Source organism: Microtus ochrogaster (genome assembly GCF_000317375.1).
Source record: "Microtus ochrogaster isolate Prairie Vole_2 chromosome 14 unlocalized genomic scaffold, MicOch1.0 chr14_random_2, whole genome shotgun sequence".
Lineage (NCBI taxonomy): Eukaryota > Metazoa > Chordata > Mammalia > Rodentia > Cricetidae > Microtus > Microtus ochrogaster.
In genome coordinates this window covers 7,889,696-7,911,964 of record NW_004949097.1, presented here as the reverse complement: position 1 = coordinate 7,911,964, position 22,269 = coordinate 7,889,696, and the positions used below count along the sequence as shown (strand labels likewise).

General features: G+C 39.0%; 1 protein-coding gene across 1 annotated transcript in view; it reads right to left on the bottom strand.

Annotated features, from left to right (window-relative positions):
• Pde3a (phosphodiesterase 3A) overlaps nucleotides 1–22,269 on the bottom strand; it is a 272,374-nt gene that overhangs the window by 97,601 nt on the left and 152,504 nt on the right. Inside the window, exon 2 of the mRNA XM_005364554.2 lies at nucleotides 10,592–10,642. Within this exon, the coding sequence (XP_005364611.1) occupies nucleotides 10,592–10,642 (51 nt within the window). The remainder of the gene's footprint in view (nucleotides 1–10,591; nucleotides 10,643–22,269) is intronic.

Below are 22,269 nucleotides of genomic sequence, written 5' to 3'. Positions count from 1 at the left end.
GTATTGCTGGGTCCAGGGGTAGGTTGATCCCGAATTTCCTGAGAAACCACCACACTGCTTTCCAAAGTGGTTGCACAAGTTTACATTCCCAACAGCAATGGATGAATGTACCCCTTACTCCACAACCTCTCCAGCAAAGGCTAGAGTTGTGGGAGTCTAGGCTGTTTGGATGCTCACCTTACTAGACCTGGAAGGAGGTGGGAGGTCCTTGGACTTCCCACAGGACAGGGAACCCTGACTGCTCTTTGGGCTGATGAGGGAGGGGGAGTTGATTGGGGGAGGGGGAGGGAAATGGGAGGCGGTGGTGGGGAGGAGGCAGAAATCTTAAATAAATAAATAAATAAATAAATAAATAAATAAATAAATATCACTCCCGAGGTGAGTGCCACCGAGGCTGCAGGAATGACTCTCTCTAAACGCTGGATTTTCAGGAGTGGGAAAGAAAAGAACTCCAACAGCTACAGGTTGGAAAGAGTTGTAGAGGTTCAAGAGAGAAAGGTCAACCGGAAGAACTGAGCTGTGAAGCTATAGGGCCTCTCAGCAAATAACTTTGAGTTAGGTGCTGTTCTTATTGGACATCCTATGGATTTGCAATAAGAGCAAACTTTAACTTGCAACATTCTAGAATTTTCTAGGACTTGCCCATTGCATAGTGTATCAGCACATTCACACACATACAAATATACAATACATATACACCCATATGTACTACACATTCATACGTGTATTCATATATGTATGTATGTTTGTGCGCATGCACGCGCGCACACACACACACACACACTTCAAAACCCAAAACACCGGGACCTAAATAATTCAAACTGACAGGAAGCTCCATTTATATAACATTTAAAACAACTATAACATGGTCGGTTGGTGGTACATGCATTTAATCCCAGTACTAGAGAGGCAGAGGCAGGCAGGCAGATCTCTGTGACTTCAAGGCCAGCCTGGTCTACAGAGTGAGTTCTAAGACAGTCAGAGCTACAGAGAAAAACAAACAAAACCTACTTTGAAAAACAAAACAAAACAAATCAAAAACCAAACAAACAAAAAATAAATAACTATAATACTAATATCTACTGTTCTGGCTTCAATGGTTAGTTAGTTTGATACCCATTCCTTTTATTTTTCTGCCTTCTTTATAAAATGAGCCAGGCTTTAAATGTTGAGAACTGAACAACCAAGCAATCTGTAGTCAAAAATATGATTTCCATGGGTTCTGGGCATTGACTTCAGGACTTCAAGCTTTGGTAGTAAGCACTTCCACCACTTGGCCATCGAAAAACACCTTTAAAAGGAGAGAGAGAGAGAGAGAGAGAGAGAGAGAGAGAGAGAGAGAGAGACAGACAGACACAGAGACAGACAGACAGAGCCCACCACTTTGATGACAGTATAAATTTGTCAAGAATGGTATTAAACAATTGTGCTGTTTTCCCCTTACAATGGGGGCAAAGAAAAATCCTGTACCATAAATTCAATAATAGCAACATTAAAACTACCCAAATGTACATAAAACTGTCTATGCTTAATGACTAAAAAGATTTCCCCTCTTGGGGACTTTAAAAAGTCATGCCAAGGAAATCCCAACATCCTATATCTCCATCTTTTGTTAGGTTGACATATGTCCAAGGCCATGGTAAAGAGCAACCATTTCCAGTCCTCCACTCTTTTAACACCCTCTTTAGTCAACCTGCTTTTTACCTGCCATGTGACTTCCCTCATCACCAAACCCTTGTGGCTAGTGAATTAATCAAGCTGCAACACCTTTGCCTGAGATTTTTGCCTTACATGAGAATCTGTTCACATCTGAACTATCCCCTCACACACAGTTTCATTTGAGAGTAGAAGAAAAGCCTCAAATTTCCATTTCAGAGTACATTCTCTCAATTAGTGAAAAGTATCTTACGCTATGCCAAGAAGAACATAAAGTGGTGCAGTATTTAAAAAGCATTTGACTTTGTCAGATTCAACAATGCAAAAATAAAATGGACCTACTCTAAAGTTATCACATTGTTCTTTATCACAGGTTAAAGGGAAAACTGTAGACCTGCAAAATTTGTTAGCAGAATTTTTATATAAATTTTAGAGGACTCTAGAAACCAAATACTACCTTCCTTTACTTTCTTGTTGCTGCAGCTTCAACTGTAAGAGTGGTGAGACCTACTAGAGCTGAATGAAGTGACTGTTGTTGTTCTGAACACTTGGTAAAGGCAACGGCTGCTTATTCTGTTCAGAGTCCCTGCAGGCAAACAGCTATCATCCATGCCTTACATTCTCATTGCTTTGGGGAAGTTTTTAAAGGTCCTACAAGGCTGTGATTCTCAAAATCATTCCTAAGGCATTGCAGAAGTCATGGGAATGATGCCCCCAGTCTTCCGGATGAGGTCATTCAATAAGCATTAAACATGTCCACTAATCTATAAACATGGGACAAGTGAAAGCACAAATGCCGATGGCAATTTTCCCTTTTATTTCTGTGGACTCGTTGGATCCCTGTTTACTGATGCTCTCTGCAAAGGACCAAGGCTTTTAACAAAGAGTGACAGACTCAAGGTCACTCACCAGGTCACAGAAGTACATACTCCGTGTAGCCAGAGCATGGCAGAGTCACGTTCTTTCCTAGGCTACTCCTGTTAGTCACTTCAGTGTATAAGTGTGGAGACAAAACCCTTTCTTTATAGTTTCTGAGAACATTATCCCTCTGTGAGAAAACTACATCACGAGGAGATGGTCTTTAAACATGAAGTATGATGTAGAGACTGAACCTGAGATCATAATGAACACAAAATGAGCTAACCCCCCCTAATCCTATGTGGAATGCCAAAGGTAATCAGCCCACAGTCACCAACTCCCTCCCACCACCAGCACAGACTATGCTATAATCTCAACCCAAAGCAAATTTGCTTCCTGGACACCACTGGACCATGTTTGGAGATCATCTTCATTGACTATTGGGAAAAGGGACTGCCCTTGTCTCCTGCTGCCAGACACTGCAATGCACGGATAAGATAAACAGCTCTAAACACAGCTTTTTCTCATTTTCCAAGTGAACAAAAAGCAACAGCTTTAGACCCACAAGATTAGTTGCCATGTATTGATGTATTTATATCATAGGTACTAGTATGCAAAATGTTTGTATCACTTCATTTATTTTCTAGACTCAGAGGACGAAGGCAAAAAACACCTGTACTTTTATAACAGCATGGAAGCTCTAGACAGTGTGATTAAAGTGATTTAAAAGAAAACAAAAACTTCACAGAATGAAGAAAGAACATTTCAAAAAAGAGTGTCCAAACAGTACAGACCTGATAACAGAAGATATATTTGTATAGCCACTCTGGCCACTACTGCATGAGATGACAAAACTCACACCTAAAATGCATGACACCCAGGCATGTATTTGATGCACACTCCCACTACATAGAAGCAGTCTTAAACAAATTTCACAGTGTGCCAGATGCAAACACAGAAAACACAACAGTAGGCATGGAGAGACAGCTCAGTTCTCAGTATCCACATTGGGAGACAGCACCACCCACAACTCCAGATCCATAGGATCTGACGCCTTCTTCTGGCCTCCACGAGCATATATGCATGACCCACACACTAAATCAGTCAACCAAATCTTGGTTAGAGAAGTATCCCAAAAGGAACAATTATTGGAATGACTTCTAGGCTTGTAGAAAAGTGAAAAAGCAAAAGATTGCAAGTGAAAAACACTAAGTTTGTACAAAAAGTAACCCTGGCATCGAAGGCTACCCAGGACACAAAATACTAACAAGGGGCCACTGGGAAGATGGGATAATGGCTACCACTCTGCTCGCAGTGATTCCTCATAACAGATTCCTGGGAAATGTGTTTAGGCATAATACTGAAATGTATTGAGAGAAAATAACTTTAATATATTTACATGGCATTGCGCCAGCGCGATCTGGAAGACATTCATATTGTTCTTCACATTCTCTTATAAAAAAATAAATTATTTAACCCAGAAAATATATGGCGTGCCACCAAATTAGATATTTATTGGCAAGTGATTAAGTGAGCCAGCCATTCTCTGGCACACTCAGACCGAGAGGAAAGTGAGGTACAGTGGCTTCCCACCAAATTCAGCCAGGACACTGGCTAACTGGGCTTGGGAACTGCTTCCTAGTCTAGCATTTGCACAGACTGGCATCTCCAGGATGCCACAGACAATTAAGTACCTACCACTAACATAGTTCAGAGGCTGCTTTGAAGCATACACTAGATAACATGTCCCACCAATCTGTCCAGCTACCTTCTTGGTTTGCGCACTTCCAAATTCAATTATTTCTGAACAGTGAAACCAGAATCTCATCATCTACAGAAAGACTTCAGCCACAACTGTTCTTAGGGCAACCCCTTCATTCCTGTTAAAGCCTGGCTGTGAGGAGGACATCAACAATTCACCACAGGGGAAAGAAAAGAACCTGGAAGCTCCTATTGATGAATAAAAGTCCTTTAGTTTTCTGTGTGTCAAAATGATAAGAAGCTCGTAGCTTCACACGTTATACTGATCTTTCCCACTGGACCATGATAAGTAAATCTGAGGTCCTTGAAATTCCCCCTTCCACTTAGGCCTCTTTTTTAAGTTAGTGATTTTCTGTTGCTTCTCTTTACTTCCCACTGGAAATATTTTCATCAAGAATTTAAGGGAAAAAAAATTGCCTTCTGAGAATGTCATGCCCTGACTTCATGTGGTATTACTGGGAACAATGCCACATGAAGGATCTCTGTGTGATCCTGGAAGTTTGTTTATCATTTAACATTTTTCCTATATTTGGATGATCTAACAATTGAGAGCAGATGCTTTAAAAAGCAGAGACTAGAAACAAGAAAGATTAACTGCAAACCTGTAAGCTGGTGGATTAAGTCGGAGATTTATGGACTATGACACAAACAAACAAACTTGAATGAAGGTCTTGCTGAATCTAAACAAGGATATGCAAGTAGGCAATGAAATTTATCCAAAGCAAGATAGGTGTGTTTCCAAATCAAAGCTGCACATTTTTAAATATTAAACTAGTGCGCTTACAATATAACCTTGCAGGAGGAAGGCAAGTTTGACAAATTCTTATTTTTAAAAAAGAAAAGAATCCTTAAGAAGTCAACCCTAGCCCAGTAAAGATGAAAGTTGACCTTAGATAAATGCTCAGAAAAAATTGTTTGCTATCAACTATATAAAGACTAAAATTCTTATGTTCAATGTTGATTTCTCAAAGGTTAAAACATTACCTGAAATTTATTCACGTTTCCTTTAAAAATACATGTATTTATTGTGTGTATATTTGTTCATATTCATGGGCCAGAGGGCCACATGTAGGAACTTTTCCCTCTAGCATGTGACTTCTGGGTACTGAACTAAAGTTACCATCAAGTTTGGAAGCAAGTACTCCACCAGTTAAGCCATCTCGTTCTCCTCTGTATTCGTGTTATCCTATTTTTTAAAAAAGGATTTGTTAGCTTTTATTTTACACGCTTGAGTGTTTGTCTCCATGTATGTAAGCACCATTTGTGTGACTTGGACCAATGAAGGACAGAGGAAGGCATTAGAGAAGGTTTGTCTTCATGTATGCATGCACAATTTGTGTGCTTGTTACCCATGGAGGTCAGAGGAGGGCATGAGATTTCCTAGGACTGGAGACTCAAAGAGAGTAAGTTACCACCTGTGTGATGGGAACCAAAACTGGGTCCTCTGCAAGAGTGGTGTGTGCTGTCAGTTACTGAGCCATTTCCTCGCCCTCCCTTATTTGGCTTAGAATAAACTCAGGAGAATTTGCTGTTCAGAACACTATGCACTGCTAATCAAACAGCTCTGCAGTTTGTGGATAGGCTACCTACCAACTAATTAATTAATTATTAAGAGAAGATCTTGCCCTATAGCTCAAGTTTCCCCTCACACTCTTTGTCTCACACTTCTAAATGCTGGGATGACCGGTATGAGCGGTCACCCCTTCTTTTGTTAAGTTTCTTTGCTGTTCACAGCTCAAATCAGCCCTTCTTTAGATATTTACAACATTAATTCCACCATTCAAGATCTCCCATCATGTCACACACACACACACACACACACACACACACACACACACACACACAGAGGCACGCACACACCCTGCCTACCAAGAGAAGGTTGTCAGCCTACTTACCATTTTGAATGATTGGTCCCATTTCTTCTCTAGCTGTGGTACAAGTAGCTTATTACTTTTCCAAAGCCTTTCCATATATGCTTGTGATCTGGGGAGGGGGTTCTCCACTATGGTGTTTATCTGAGAACATAATCAGTTCTGTTGGTCTGGGGTAAATGGCTGGGACAGAGTGGGAGGAAGAGGTGGACTGCATGAAAGAAAACCTTACAGGCGAATCCTGGGGGAGCCCTTTGAACAAAGCTGAGTTCTGCCCCACAACAGCACTTTTGACTGTCATTAGGGAGCAGGCCTTGGAGCCTGCTTTCTTCCATGTTGTGTCTGCTGATAACTAGGATACTCAGCATTTCACTCCTTCCTGTGGCTGCCCCACGCCCGTCCTTCCTTTCTTTGGACAGAGCTTTTCCATTTTACCGTAATCTTGGATCAACTCCTGGATTCTCGTTTCTACCACAACTTCGTTATCAAAAGCACTTTGCTCACACTCACTAGTGGCTTAGTTGTCCGCCCAGAGGTATTTCCCATGATTCTTATTCCCCTGAGTCTGGGGTCTCAGCCTTCTTTTCCCTGACAGTACTGCACAGCTCTTACTCATTTTCTCTCCTTGCTGACTTCTGAGACCACGTGCACACAGCACCCCCCTCCCTGGCTTCATCTCAGTTCTACCAGTGAGTAATTCCCAAGAAGGGGCCTCTTTTCTGTTTTTCTTTTCAACTATTCTTCTGGGAGTCTATCTACTGCTGTAGTTAAATTACCACATGTGCAACTGGCATTTCCAGTTTGAGATTTCCTCTCTTCTGGCCACGATGCAGCTAGAATGACCCCTTTGACTTCCCATGGGAGGCCTTACCCTTTCTCAGGAGTTCATGGGGGGTAGAAAGGAGGTAGAGGGAGGGAACAGGAGGAAAGGAGGGAGAGGGGAATGGGAGTGGCATGTAAAATAAATTGAAAATTTTTTTTTTTTAAAGAAACCATTTGTGTGAAGCTTCCTTCTGGAATTACCACCCAGGCTCCTCACTTGCCGGCACTCACCGTGAAGTTCCCATTTTCCCTATGAAGGCCTCTGTTTATGGCACAGAATCTCCCAATGTTCAAACTCTTGGCCTTCCTTACATCTCCCCTATAATCTCACCAACATCATAGGACATTCTCCATCTCAGCCCCGTGACAGCACCCATCCCATGAATACTGTGTGGCACTTACATCAAGTCTTCCTGTAACGTACTTTACCCAGTAGGGTTTAAAGAGGTGCTAGACAAGAAACTCACATACACCCAGATATCTCCCAGTTCAGACCGCTACTCAAAGGCTTTCATTGTGCCCACTATACTCCTCTGGAGGGTTGCATAACATCTAAAGCTTTGGTACCATTTCTATTAAGTAATACTAATTCTACTAGACAGAAAGAACTACCAAAAATCCTATTGCATTTTGTTTATTTACCAGGGTTTTTTTTTCCTACCAAAGGCCATATGTGGGAGTTACAAAATAGGAAAATTGTTCTATTTTCAATACTTATTTTATTATTTTTAGTAAAGTGTATGATTATGGGTCTATGGAGGTGGGGTATGCCCATGTGTATCAGGTCCTACAAGACCAGGGGTTTCAGATGTCCTGTAGCTGAACTTACAGGCAGTTGTAAGCCACCTGACATGGACGCTAAAAATGGGTCCTCTGTAAGAACAGCAACCACGGAGCCATCTCTCCACACCCCCACAATTTTTCTATTTCAAGCCATGACCACAATTACTTAGAGTAAGGGCTTACAAACCATTCTAAATTAAACCAAACTGAGATGATACTTCACCAATGTCTCCGAATCTTGGTATGGGAGAATTGTCTGTGATCTGTCAATCATGTTTTAAATGAATGCTGATTGGCCAGGCAGGAAGTATAGGTGGGAAAACCAGACAGGAAGTAGAAATGGTGCAACGAGAATAGGAGAATTCTGGGAAGGAGGAAGTTGATTCCTCCCAGTCCAGTGCAGACCACCGAGGAAGCAGGATGTGACCTGCCAGCTGAAAAAGGTACCGAGCCATATGGCAAAAATAGATCAGAATAATGGGTTAATATAAGCTACAAGAGCTAATAAGTAGCCTGAGCTAATGGGCCAATCAGCTTTATAACTTATGGAGATCTCTGTATGATTTTCTTTGGGGCTTGCCAGCTGTGGGGTACCGGGCGGGACAGAAACCCCAACTAGCAGGACTTCATATTACAGAATCTTAGTAAACTATTAAAGGAGAGGCATTCAGATGAAGCCTGCTTGGAATTCCCTTTGAAAGGCTGAACTGTTTGACAATGTAGTATGTTTTTCAAAGGACAGTAAGAGAAAAAGGGATTAATGCTCTACCCAACATGTTGGAGTTTTATGGTAGCAATTTAGGAAGAAAATTAGAATTAGGTCAGGGGCGTTGCCTAGTGCTTCCTTTATCTTTCTGGGACTTCTGAAGGATGAAGGATTCACCATTAACTGATATTACTTCTTAGTGGGCATTTTTACTTTGACGATTCTCATTTAACTTGAAGAATCAAAGTGGGATGAATGTATGTATACATTATTGAGAGGAATTACTCTGCTGGCTGAAAGGTAAAAAAAGCCCTTGCCGTGCATGATAAAATATAAATTACAGTACAATGGACCATAGAGAAGCACAGTTTTAAAGAATATATGTAGATATTTTACTATATTCTTTTGGCAGTACATGTCTTCAATGAGTTACTTGGCTATTACGAACATCAAAGCATTTGAGCAGTAATAAGCAGAAACTGTGGACTTATGTAATTTACTTATTAACTATTTTAATAAATCTTTATAATTTGTAATTATGTGTATGTGTGCACATTTATGTGTGGAGTGACCCTGGGGCCCAGAGACATCATATTTCCTGGAGCTGGAGTTACAGGGATTGTTTGATTCACCCAGTGTGGGTGCTAGGGACCAAATTCTGGTCCTCTGCAAAACTTGTTATTTCTCTTCATCACTAAACTGTATTTCAGTCCTGGACTGTTTCTTTTTATGGTTGGTTGGTTTGAAATCATAATTTATTCTGTTCATCTCAACAATACATTACCCACAGGAATTTTTCAGGAAATTGTGACTTAAGATATTATAGATGTGAACACAGAGAGAAGTACCAGAGAAAATGAGAAAATGGAAGATGAGAAAAAAGCAGAAGACACAGTGTTTGGGATAATCCTGATTCAAAGGAATTTGTTTGTATTAGTTATTCAGTCAAAAAGGTCACAGCTCCTCTGAAAACAGATTTACATTATAATCTCAATTTTTAGCTCCAACCCCATCACTGCACTTTAAGACTGTATACCCAGTAAAATATTTTACCTAAATAGCTTAATAGAAGTAATAGAAGCTTTTGTTTTTTAAAAATATCAAATAAGCATGGGTTGAAGTTTCAAAAAAAATCACAGCTCCTAAGAGCAGAATAGAAAGCATCCATTGGCTTTACTTCATTTTCCCTATGACAGTCACAAACAGTTATCCACACACACAGCGGTGGCACAGGCATGTATGGCTATAGAATTACGTTCAGTAGCAGCCCACATTTGACAATGAAACGCATAAACTACACAACGCGTTCACATACATGAATCCAGAGCTAAGAATTTCCATCTACACACTTTTTTTTTGTGGAGGGGAGTCATGGAGGTCATGTTTACAGTCAGGTAAATAGAGGCTGTTATAAAAAAATATCTTTCTACACTTTTACAAAACATACTTGGAGGAAAAAGAATATTCTGAATGTGAAACACAGCCTTTATTCAGTCAGGCAATGTAATTATGGGGAAAAAAACATACCCACATTGTCTAATTAGGTCATTAAAAACATAAATGCGTCATGGAAGCTTTTCCTTTTGCATAAGACATAAAATGAGACAATGAAAACAGTCTGGTAATATAGAAAGGTCTAGAATTTGTTTCTTTTCAAAAATAATAGATCCTTTCATCTTTCTTTTTCCTTAGACAAAGACAATTAATTTAGAGACAAAATCTTCTAATTAGTTCAGAGTTTACCCATGATCATATTTCAGAATCTTTAACCAGAAACAGGAAAATAAAGGAGGGGATAAAGAAAATACATGGAAAATTATCAAAGGAAGTGAATGAAATCAAGAGAGTGGGCTGTTGATCAAAATGCGTCCTGCAGAGTCAAGATGAATATAAAGTTCACATTCACGTAACACCAAGCACTCTGGGAAACCAGAAAGGTCTCAGGAGGAAAAGACTGACATCTGCCTGTGGGTCTTGAAATCCAGGCTTTAATTACAGCTAACTTAAATAAAACAAATGGCATGATTGTTTTGCCTCTTCCTCTGTCTGCTGATTATTATTTCTTGAATTTCACAGGATCTCATTCTTCAAAGCATTAAGAAACGGAACCTGAAAAAGTGAAGAAGATATTTACCTGGGATCCTCGTGGCCCTCTTTTGTGGTCCCATTCTGAATGACCCATAAGCTGTGAAGACAAGAGGATAATTATGGTAAATCAAATGCATATTTCATGTCACCAATATTTTTATTTTTGCTCCGAGAGAATAATTAAGCTGCTAACATTGTGTTCTAATAGTAATAGTATTGAGTAGAAATCATGAGTAAATTAGCATGAAGGATTAAACTGCCTTGATAACTAGCATTCTTATACTGGTAACAACGGTATCTGAATATCTTTGGTACGAAGAATCTGCTATGTATGGCTTTACCCTTCTTTGCCGGGGAAATTCTAGACACATGTCAAATTGTGCAAAGCTTCACTTTCATGTCAGTAACCCTTTGGTTACTCAGAGAAATAAACAGTGGGGCTGTGTGTTACGCTGTCAGCAAGAGGAAGCAGAAGGCTAATTTTATTTTTAGTAATTTTCAACTATACATGTATATATAACTATACAAATCCATAGTCCTTAAAATTTTATACCCTTTTATGGCTAGAGAGATAACTCATTGGTTAAGAGCTCTTGCTCCTCTTAAGGAGTACCCAGATTCTGTTCTAACACCTATATGCTCATAACCAACTGTCCTAAACACTAGTTCCAGGGGTTTTGATGGACATCCAAGGACACCAGGCATACACATGGTGCACAGACATACATGCAGAAAAAATAGCCATATACATAAAACAGAAATAAAAATAAGTCTTAAAACGGCATACTGTTTGAACTAAGTAAACCAAAATATAAAACTCCAGTAACAATATGCTAAAATCTGTTATCCAACAGAAGACAAAATCAGCCAGTAGGTATGAGAAAAATACATGATACAATTATAATTTGACTTTAAAATCTTTAACAAAAATTGAATGAGAAACCCTTGTGACATGATAAGGCAAAATTAGACTAAGGTAATAAGTCATAGCTGGCCATCGTATTCAGCAGAGCCACTGCAATGATTTAATTATAGTTTGGCTAACACATGATTTGGGCAAAATTATCCAACTAACCATTATGCAAAATTAAATGTTCACACAGTTCATATTTCTTTATGCTTTAATTTTAAAATTTTTGATTTATGGGCACTGCCTTTTCTGGTAAATGCTCATTAATTCTAATTTAAAGCTGATGAGGTTCACAAATACTAATCAATCAGTCAAATAATTAATATGGTTTATAAATATTTAAATTAGAGCCATTTAATTACTTATTCTCTAGAACTATCAAAAACAATTCTTGACACATTTCAATTGTCAGCCTCTTTGTGGCCTTGGGATTGGCTGGTACTAAGAGCAGGAAGGAGAAAACCTCTGCACAGAATCCAGTGGCGTGATGATGTGAGCTCTAAGCTGGTGGTCAAATGATTTAGTAGAGTGTTTGAGAAAGAATACTTGGATAGGAGTCTGGCTCCTATGATCATCACTTTCCTTACAATGATTTCAAGCCACAGCATGAGAATAACCTGGCAAAGTCAGCTACATGGCTATCACAGTAAACACAGGTGAATTCATTATCTAAATGAATATTATAATCCATATTCCATGGATTAAAGAGAGAATATTTGCCTGTGACATCTGGTCAAGAAGGCAATATTTTTCTTAGACCAGAAAGAAAACCATGATGTTTCTCCTCTCCCCTGTCATTAATATCTTACATATGTTGATGTTTTAAACCCAAGAATAATGTTATTTCTAATGTATACTGATTTGAGTCACCATATATTACAGAAAGGAAGATCAACTCAAGATCAACTCGATACTTTGTAAATCACAGTTTTTAGGAATACTGAAAAAACTCACTGTCTCAATTTGGCTTAAAAAAAAAAAGCTGACCAAGAAAGAATATGGTTTGTTTGCATTAAGATTTATTTATTGTGTGTGTGTGTGTGTATGCGCACACACGCCTACATTAGTTTATGCACGTGATGTACATGCAGAAGTCTGTAGGGGCCAGCATAGGGAGGAGGGAGGATATCAGATCCCCTGGAACATTAGTTACAGATGGTTGTCAGCTGCCTATGTGTGCTAGGAGTCATAGCCAGGTCCTCTACAAGAACACTGGTTAGCTGCTTAGCCAACTCACGAGCCCAAGACTGTGGTATAATTTTTTTAATGTAGACTACTGCTGCTATTTTCAACGCCATTAAAAGCTACACATGATTTCTTTAGCATATGCAAAATGTAAATAAAAAGCAATTAACTCTAAATATGATAACTGAGATAAAAAATGTTCTTAATAAGTAGGGCATCAAAGAAAAATAACTGGATGTTCCCCCAATGGATTTAAGGCTTTAGCCCTTAAAGTCTATTTTTAATAAAAATGATTTGAGCTTAAATTATCATTTATTATTTCAGTGTTGAATGTATGGGGCTTATTACAGTGTTTTTTGTGATTCTTTATAATGCAGAAGCAGTGGCAAATATTCCTAGAAAAACAGGACCACAAGGCAAAGGGTTTCAGAAAGTGCTTAGAGGTTCTGCAGCCCACTGTCTGGGCTGGTGATTGTGAGTAAAATGGAAGACATAAGGAAGCCAATGGACTTCGGAGTGAAGTACAAACTATTGTTATTCTATCAACAAAAAAGCCAGATACGCTTTTGATCAATCTGATAGATTTAGTGCTACCTCACAAATGATCAAAGCTGTCAGGGGATTAGATTTTTAAAAAAAAAGAAAACATGCAAGGGCCAAGGACAACAAGGAACAGAAGTAGAACTGGACAGTTTTCTTCATTCAATCTATCCCATATGGACTAAATCTTTGAGATAAATGAATAGCAGCAGGGCACCTAAGCAATTCAGGAAAACCGATCTGAAAGTATTAACTCCTTTTGAGATAGTCCTTTGTTGAGAGCAGTGTGTATGTATGACTTTATGATGTGTTAAATATAAGAGATAGAGAGAGAGATGAGCCCTGGAAAATACATAAGGTCTGGGGATGCCAGCATGCTCTCATTAAAGAATACATGGCTACTTAACTCAGAAAAGAAAAACTGTCTATCTGTCACCATCTATTAACACATTTCCCCTGGCTATTCACTGTGATTTCTCCTTGGAGGAGTGACACGTGATAAGTATCTTACCAGAAGGTTTGGGGGCATTGGTCACCAAGGTTAATCCTACACATGACAGGCAAAAATCTTTCCAAAGGATGAAGAAGTCTTGGGAAAGAGACAGGGCACTGGGGTGGGGGGTCCCTTTTGTCTTTTTTCAGTTTTCATGAACCAAGAAGAGCAAAATAAAGATATTTAAATTTGTTCCTGGTGGACAAACTACACGTTCTTCAAGAGAGACAAGCTTGTCACAGGAAGCATGCAGAACATCCCGGCCCTTTGACACTGAGTCATTTTCATTGTTACAGAATAAATTCCTCCTTCTTTCCATCCTATTCGCAATAATAAATTTCTGCATCGCGGCCTTCAGCTAGCAGTATGTTGCACAATGCTGCCTTCCAAGGAAAACAAAATCGCTGCCAAGCACAGAATTCACGAAGTTCACAGGAGTGGCCAGAAGGCAACAGGGAAACACAAAGGCTCTGTCTGAGTACAGATATTTTTAAGAGTGCCGTGAGAAATGACAAGGGCTGGCATGGTGTCTCCTTAGGTAAGATGTTTTCATCCAATGTTGATAGAGCTTCACTTTGCCACTTTCTCCCGTTATTTGTTTGTCTGTATAAAAATAAATGCCTTTACAAAGGCATCTTGGGAGAGTGGTTAATGAAAGTCTGCAAAGCTGCAAGAGAACTGAGACTCTGTGAGAAAGAAGAAATTATTCCTAGCATATATTTTAGAAGACATGGAAGAAAAATAACTAGTTGAGCCTTATGGAGTAGGCTTATCCTATTGAGCACTTGTTTAGCACATGTAAGGGTTTGAGCAGGATTCTCAGCCTTTCATGGAGTAAGGGGAGGGAGTGACTCACAAAATGATAAGAGCTTGGATGGGTATGGCGTTCTGGCTCCATGTTTAGTTTGATGGCCATGGAGTTTTCAGTGTGATGAGCAAGTTCAAATTTATTTAGCCTTGGCATGTTATCCCTCTGGCACATGCTTTTCAATCTCTTGGTAGGTAGGTTTTCCCACTCCAGAATTTTGTATGAGAATATGGCCACCTTGCTGGTTCCACATGCACAAAGGCTGCCAAGGTGAAGCTTTCTGGACTGGGGAGATATGCAACTGAGAATTTGGACCAGCACAGCCCTGTCTGCTATATTCCTTGATGCTCCTTTCTTTATCTACTGTTGTCCAGAGTGAGAGGTCAATTCTACCCTGTGCTCTTCAAGCAAGGGGCAATGGAAGTTTGTTTTTCATCTCACTAAGTCAGATATAAGCCAACATAATCACAGAGTCTCCCACACTTTGTTTCTTAGCCCTCCCGGGTTCTACATTCAAGACCTGAGACTTTGCAAAATATAATACAGATCATATGAAAAGCAATTTAATGTCCTTTATAATTAAATAGCTAAACGGGAAAACATTATCAGCTGCCTTTGGGTGGACCAGATATAACTACCTGCCTGCCTCATAAACAGCCTTCATTACAGTTTTTTCAATACCCCACACCCTTAAATCAGCTCCAGGTTACAAGGTATTATCAGTGATGTTGACTTTATTGAAGGTTTTATAGGGAAGGCAGAGGAGTTAGTTACATTACACAGAATACAGTCAAGAGCCCTGAAAATAATAATCTCTAGGGAGCACACAGTTCCTCCATACCCAACTGTGCCCTGGTGTCCTTTGTGACAGGGTAAAGCAAGTGAGTCTTTTTCAAGTTACTAGTACCAGTTTTTTTTTGCCTTCAGAATCTTTCCCAAGATCAAACAAATACCTTTGTGAACATCCCAGGGCAATAGGGTCTTTCCTATGCTCTCTTTCTTACATTGTCAGGAAAAGCAGTAAGAAAAAAAAAGTTCCTTCGAACCACCATTTTAAAAGTGATGTTGATGATGATAACGGTCTCTCTCTCTCTCTCTCTCTCTCTCTCTCTCTCTCTCTCTCTCTCTCTCTCTCTCTTTGTGTATGTTTATAAGCTGGAGATTATCTTTGGATATTGGTATTTAGCTATCATCTACCATTTTTTATTTTGAGATGGATTCTCTTGTCCTAAAATTTATCACATAGCCTAGGCTGGATAATTAGCGAGCTCCAAGGACCCCTATCTTTGCTTACCCAGCAACACATTACAAGCATGTGATACTATACTACACTTTGGCTTCTGGATTTTTGTTTGTGGGTTTTTTTTTTTTTTTTGGTTTTGTTTGTGTTTGGGGGGTGGTTTTGGGGATCGAACCATGTGCTTGTGTGGCAACTATTTTGCTAGCTGAACCATCCCGCTTCAGAAAGAGAGCATTACACATCTGAACACAGCCCACTGAAGGACTGAAATTCATGGAGACTTTTTTCTTTTCACAGATAGACATGAGGTCCTTAACTCCATCCACCCTGAACCTCTGATCCTGACTTTAAGCTGACAGCAGTAGAAAGTCCAGACCATGGAGAAAGAAGACTTTATTTAGCAACTCAGATGAACTGAGGTTTGAAACCTCAGCTGTTCTACGGCAAGTTCTACATCTCTGCTAAGTGTAATGTTCTAACACTTGAGTTCAGATGTTTTAATAATTCTCCTTTGCCTCCCCCCTCACAATGACAACCAGTTCACTAACCTTATGCTGCTAAATCTTACAAATATTAGTGAAATGATATTTAGATTATGCATAATATTTATGCCATGTGGGCACTGATATTCTAGGTGCAGGAACTCTTACTGATCAATCAGCCATCCCACTTAACAGCTCTTTCCTGTAAGAAGAAATACACTCATAATTCTGCATATGGAAATTCCACCAGTGATATTTCAACCCACACTGGTTATTAAAGTCTGGGGATGTCTTCAAGGAAGGAGATTTAATTTAAACATTCCATGGAACATTTCTCTCTGCTTAAAGAAAGATTAGCAATTTTCTAAGAAATAGATTTTCTGCAATCTGTTCTGTGGTTTTCTGAGCGTTTTTCTTATAATTTATTCTCTTTCATTATTAAAAGAATCATGTGACTTTGTTTTATGAATATAAAATGAATTCAAAGATGCAGGGTAGAAGCAATTACATAGTAATTGAACAGAAATTAAAATCTAGGTCAGTTAGGTGCAAATCACATTGCTTCTTTTTCCTACTGTTTTGCTGTTAAAGTAAATAATCAGATTCCATGGTCTCTTGGGTCTTTGGCACAGGACCATTTTGATGGGGAGAAAGAAAGACTCAATATTTCATCTTCCTTCATTTGGGAACTCATTGCAGATGTTAGTGTGATAGATTTATTTCTTCAAATCTACTTCCCCTCATATTCTCCAACTTTCTTAACACGGTAGAACATGAGAAAAATGTAATTTTCTAAACACTGTAAATTGATGATACTTCACGCCAATCGCTGTGCAATCATACTTAAGGATACAGTAAAGCAGATATTGCTGCTTAGCTACCAACTTCTCTCTTGGCGCAGCTCATTAGTACCACACATTCATTCCTAAAATCACTCATTCATCCATTCGCTCTTTTAGCACAAATTAGTTGCACATATTTAGCTCTATGTTCTATGAAAATGTAACCAGGGTGCAATTTCCCAACCTCAAGGCTCCTTATAAGACCTTCTGAATCATTAATTAGGAATAAGAGGTGATGATCCATGTGAATTCATCAGGTTAACTGGTTCAAATCTCAGCTCAGACATGATGTTGACTTATGACTCACATGATCTTGGTACAGCATATACACTCATCTGTTATTTTACCTTGACTAATGATCATATCATATTGTCACCACACTTGAGTTCTTTTAGAAGGGTACAATTCAGATATACGTAGGTACTTCTAAATAAATGTGAATTTGAAAGAAAAAACTCATCCCTTGACTAGACCAATAAACACTTACAAAATCTGAAAAACTTCAAAATTAAAACTATTTGTCATGCATCATGAATTAAAGTCATATGTAATACACATGCACAATCATGAGTTCTACACAGCTTCACAAATGTGATTTAGACAGATTTTCTCTAAGGCAATTGGAAAAGTCTTTATTTTCGTGTATTTTGTCCCTATGGTGGTGGAAGCTGGTGATTGCTTAATAAGAAGAGAATTTGAACCCTAATCTATGTTTTGAGAAGATCAACAAGCAGGAGTCTGGCTCCAACCTTCACATTTATCGTTTACTAGTCAGAAATACCATCAATTTCCCAGTGCAAACAGTAGGTCTAGAAACACAAGCAAACAAAAAGCTGGCTTTAGCTCTGGATTAGAACATGCACAAGGTCCTGGGTTCAGTCCCCATTGCCACAAAATACCTGATTTTTTTTAAATAAAAAAGTAAAGCAAACCAATGATCTAAGAATCACTCCTCACAATTCTGTGAGAATATTCTAGAACTCATGAAAAAAAAACTCATACGTTCTGAGCAGATGAAACAAAATGATTTCTATAAAAATAAAATACAAATGCGTTATGACTGTAATTTATTAAGTCCACAGACTTTAGTTCAGTTGAAACTCGAATCACTGATCACCTCTGAGTGCCATCATAAATCTGTACTTTACAGTTCATTACACAATGTCTTGTATTATTTCTGGAAATCTGGATAATTATGTAGGAAACAAAAACTGAGGGACCTCATTTGCTGTTTCTGAATGTTTACCTGCTGTTAGGCTGGATCGGGTTAACAGTTTTCAGTTTCTTTACACTTTTAGATTCCATTTATATAATAATAGCCCATGAAAAGACTCGTTCAAGGTTATTTTCCACAGAAAATTATTAAAATGCAGTGGAGACTTCATGAAATTAATCTATAAAAATGATCTCTTATTAGGAAAAATGTCAGAAAATTAGGGGAAAATAATGAAATCCAGAAACAGTGTCAGTTGGATCAAAAAAAATAAATAACTCAAAGATTTATTTGTTCTTGAATTTGGATCACCTCTTTCTTCATAAAAGACACTGATATGTTGAATTTGGTATATACATCATATAATTCTTTTGAATCCAGTATTAAAATTAAGAAGCAAAATAGCTTACATCTGTGGCTATAACCATATCTGTGTGTATGCATGTGTGCTTGGTTATATTTTATGTATGTATTTGTGTGTGTGTGTGTATTTGTATGTAGTGTGTTTATATTCATAAGTATAGTTGTTAATATATAACTTACCTTTAATTATATAAAATATTTAAAACAACTTCATTTCAAGCCGTTATAAATGGCTAACTAACTGAACCTGAGGAAATTCTTTAGCCTACCATATTAAGGAAGGCTCTTAAAAATAATTAAAAATGAAAACAGCATGACTTTTAAAATAAAACTGAAATTCATATGAATTATATCACTGAACTTCTTTTAAAGCCTGATAAGTAGAAACAACTGTTGAATTCACCTTTATGTGGCTTTAAAACATGAACCCTGAATGTGACTGTGGGTTCCCATAGTATTGGGGTGACACTTTGTCTGACTATCTGTATTTCTATTGAAAACTGTCAAATGGAAGAGGTCACATGATGCTCTGGTTAACACTCATTGCCAGTGTCCAAGATCCTGTCATCAGTGGATGGCAGATTTGCAAGATATTGCAAGCTAAAGTCATGACCTCACAAGTTTGCTCAGGTTGAGCAGTGATTTGTTTGACTATTACTGCCTTTAAGTTTTGCAAATTCCACATGCTCAAACAGTTCATTAGAATCACACACACTCATGTGCATACATACATACACGCACACATGCATGCACCTTAGAATAACCCTGCTCATAAGTTAGTATGCAAAGAGAGTTTTTGTCTTTGAAAGATGGTCATAGGCAGCTCTGAGAAACTAGGGCTATTTATCCAACACACAAGTCACGGTCAGGAAATGCTTTTTAAAACTGAGCTCACTAAGTTGGCGGATATCTTATTTCCAACCACTCTCCACAACTTCCACAATCCAGGCCCTGTCACATAAGGTGCTGTGCCCATGACAGTGTGTCTGTTGAGTCTTCACAGTACTGCATTACAGGAAAGTGTGATGGTGGTGAATTTCTTGTCAGTAAGCCCTGGTTTCATTCTTACCAGAGTCGGGGATCTGCAAAGGTTGCTTTTTCTAAGTTCAGTTTTCTCATTTATAAAACGGAGGGAGCCAAAAGTGAGAAGGCTCAGAGGCTAAAGGTGCTCGCTGCCAAACCAACCAACCTGAGTTTGATAAGTAGGATCCACATGGTAGAAGGAGATGGCATTCTTTTTCTGTTTTTTTATTTTTTTCCTTATGTGTGTTTGTGTGTCTGTGTGTGTGCGCGCGCGTGTGTGCATTTGCCATGTACACATATATGCATGCTCTCACGTAAACAGGATGTATGTGCCTGTGTACATGGAAGCCTAAGGATGATGTCGGGAGACTTATTTGATTTCTCTTCCACCTCGTTCACAATGGTAGGATCTCTCTCTCCATCAAACCGAGAGCTCACCAATACAGCCAGTCAATCTAGCCAGCTCACTCCAGTGCTCCTATCTCTGCTCTCCTTGGTTTTAATTACAGAAGGGCCACCACGCACAACCAGCATTCGTGTAGGTTTTGTGACTCTGAACTCTGGGCCGCTTGACTAAGTAACCAACACAGTAATGGCAAAGCCATCTTCCCAGGCCCCATCCTAATACTTTAGCACTGTTAGCGTGGTTTCACTCTTCCCATTTGATCTCTAACTGCAGCTCATCAGGGCACTTTCCACAACTGTCCTACAATCCCTCCACCCTCCTAACTACCCCTCATCTCATACCAACCAGCATGGGGCACTTACCCTGAGCCAGGCTTGCTACTGGGAGTAAAAAGTTCAATATAGCCTGGACCTCCCCTGCCATTCCTCACACATGACTACATCACTATATCTGCTTCCTGTGGTTACTGCAACATGAAATGGTCTTTCAGGACTAGCTGTTGCCTGTCTCCCACAGAAATCACTGGTTTCAGAATAGAAATCTAGTCGCTGTGTGCACTGAGATGGGCATGAGTTGAAATACATGACAGAAGATTCACACAGAGGATAAGTGATTCATTGATGCAGGGGAAAATTGAACAGTAAGAATCAAACACCACATACACACATGACACACACATACGCATATAGAGACAGACAGAGAGACAGAGATGCACAGAGAGAATGTGTCAAGCTGAATGCTATACTACTGTGTAACTTCCACAGTTATGGAAGTTTTTAGCTCTGCTAAAAAGTGTCTTGTAGAGAAAAACTATTGTATTTTAGGGAGATGTATATTTCAGCATCATTTCTATATACATACCCATCTGATATGAAAAATCTCTTTTAGAATAAACGTTAAATTAATCCCAACTTAAATCTGAAAATTGTTCTTGAAATGTTGGGGGAATAGAAGATTATAATTAACATTTTTAAAAACTTATTTTTAATTATTTGTGTGCTTGTATCTGCATGTAAGTATGTTCTCAGGAATGCAGATGCCTTAGGAGGCCAGAAGGTGGCGTTGGACACCCTGAAGATGGAGCTACAGGTGGTTGTGAGCCATGTGCCCTGTGCTCTAGGACCAAAGTTACAAGCTCTGTAAGAGTACTAGCATTAAACCAGCTCTCCAGTCTCACAATTAACTTCTTCGTGTGCAAGACATTAAGATACTTTAGCTGTATTAATGAGCATATATTAGCATGTCTTCTTTATTTTTATACTGGTAGTGTGTCTGTCTGTGTGTGGGTGTAAGCATTATGAGCATGGGCATGCCATAGCATATATGTTGAGGTTAAAAGAACTGTAGAAGGAGCAGTTTAAGGGATTCAATTCTCCGTTTGCACCCTGTGGATCCTAGAAATTCAGCTCAGGCAATTAGGCATGGGGGCAAGCACTGCTGCCCACTGAGCAATCTCGCCTTCCCTGGAAGGGATATATCTGTGCACAGGGCTCTGTATTTTTCTCACTAGCCTCTCTGGAAGGCTTTAGGAATTTTTCCACTTATATTTGTTCTGCTTGCCAAGTCAAAGGGTTATGTTAAGTAGTCACATTGCTTTTAATTTTGAGTTGGCTGGAGGAATTCTCCACAAAAAGATGCAATATCAACCCTTTTATGGGTTTGTTATCTTAAACTGTGGTCTGCACGGTAGCTCTTATTTTCCTTTTCCCTGAGAGCAAAGTCTCTCTCCAAACACTTCAGTGTTAAGTTCAGCTTTGATGTGTACAGTTAAAACTTATTTTAATAACCCCCTATCCATTCTTCAAATAATGTTTTGACCAATATACGACCTTTCATAAACATCTTAGAGTTCCTATTGTGTAATAGCCACCAAGGCCAAAAGCAATTTGTGGAGGAAAGGGTTTATTTCAGCCTGCAGATCTCAGATCACACTCCACTATGGATGGAAGTCAAGGTAGAAACTCAAGGAAGGAATTGAACATGAACCACAGATGAACACTGCTCACTGGCTCGCTCCATGTCTTGCTCACTCTGCTTTTTTGTACAAATCCAGGACCACCAGCCCAATGATGGCACGGCCCTACGACATCAATCAGCAATTAAAAAGAAATTACCTACAGACTTGACTTCAGGTCAGTTAGATGGAGGTATTTTCTCAATTACGATTTCCCTTTTCCAGATGTCTTCATGTCAAATTGAAAAAAAAAAAAGCCCAAACA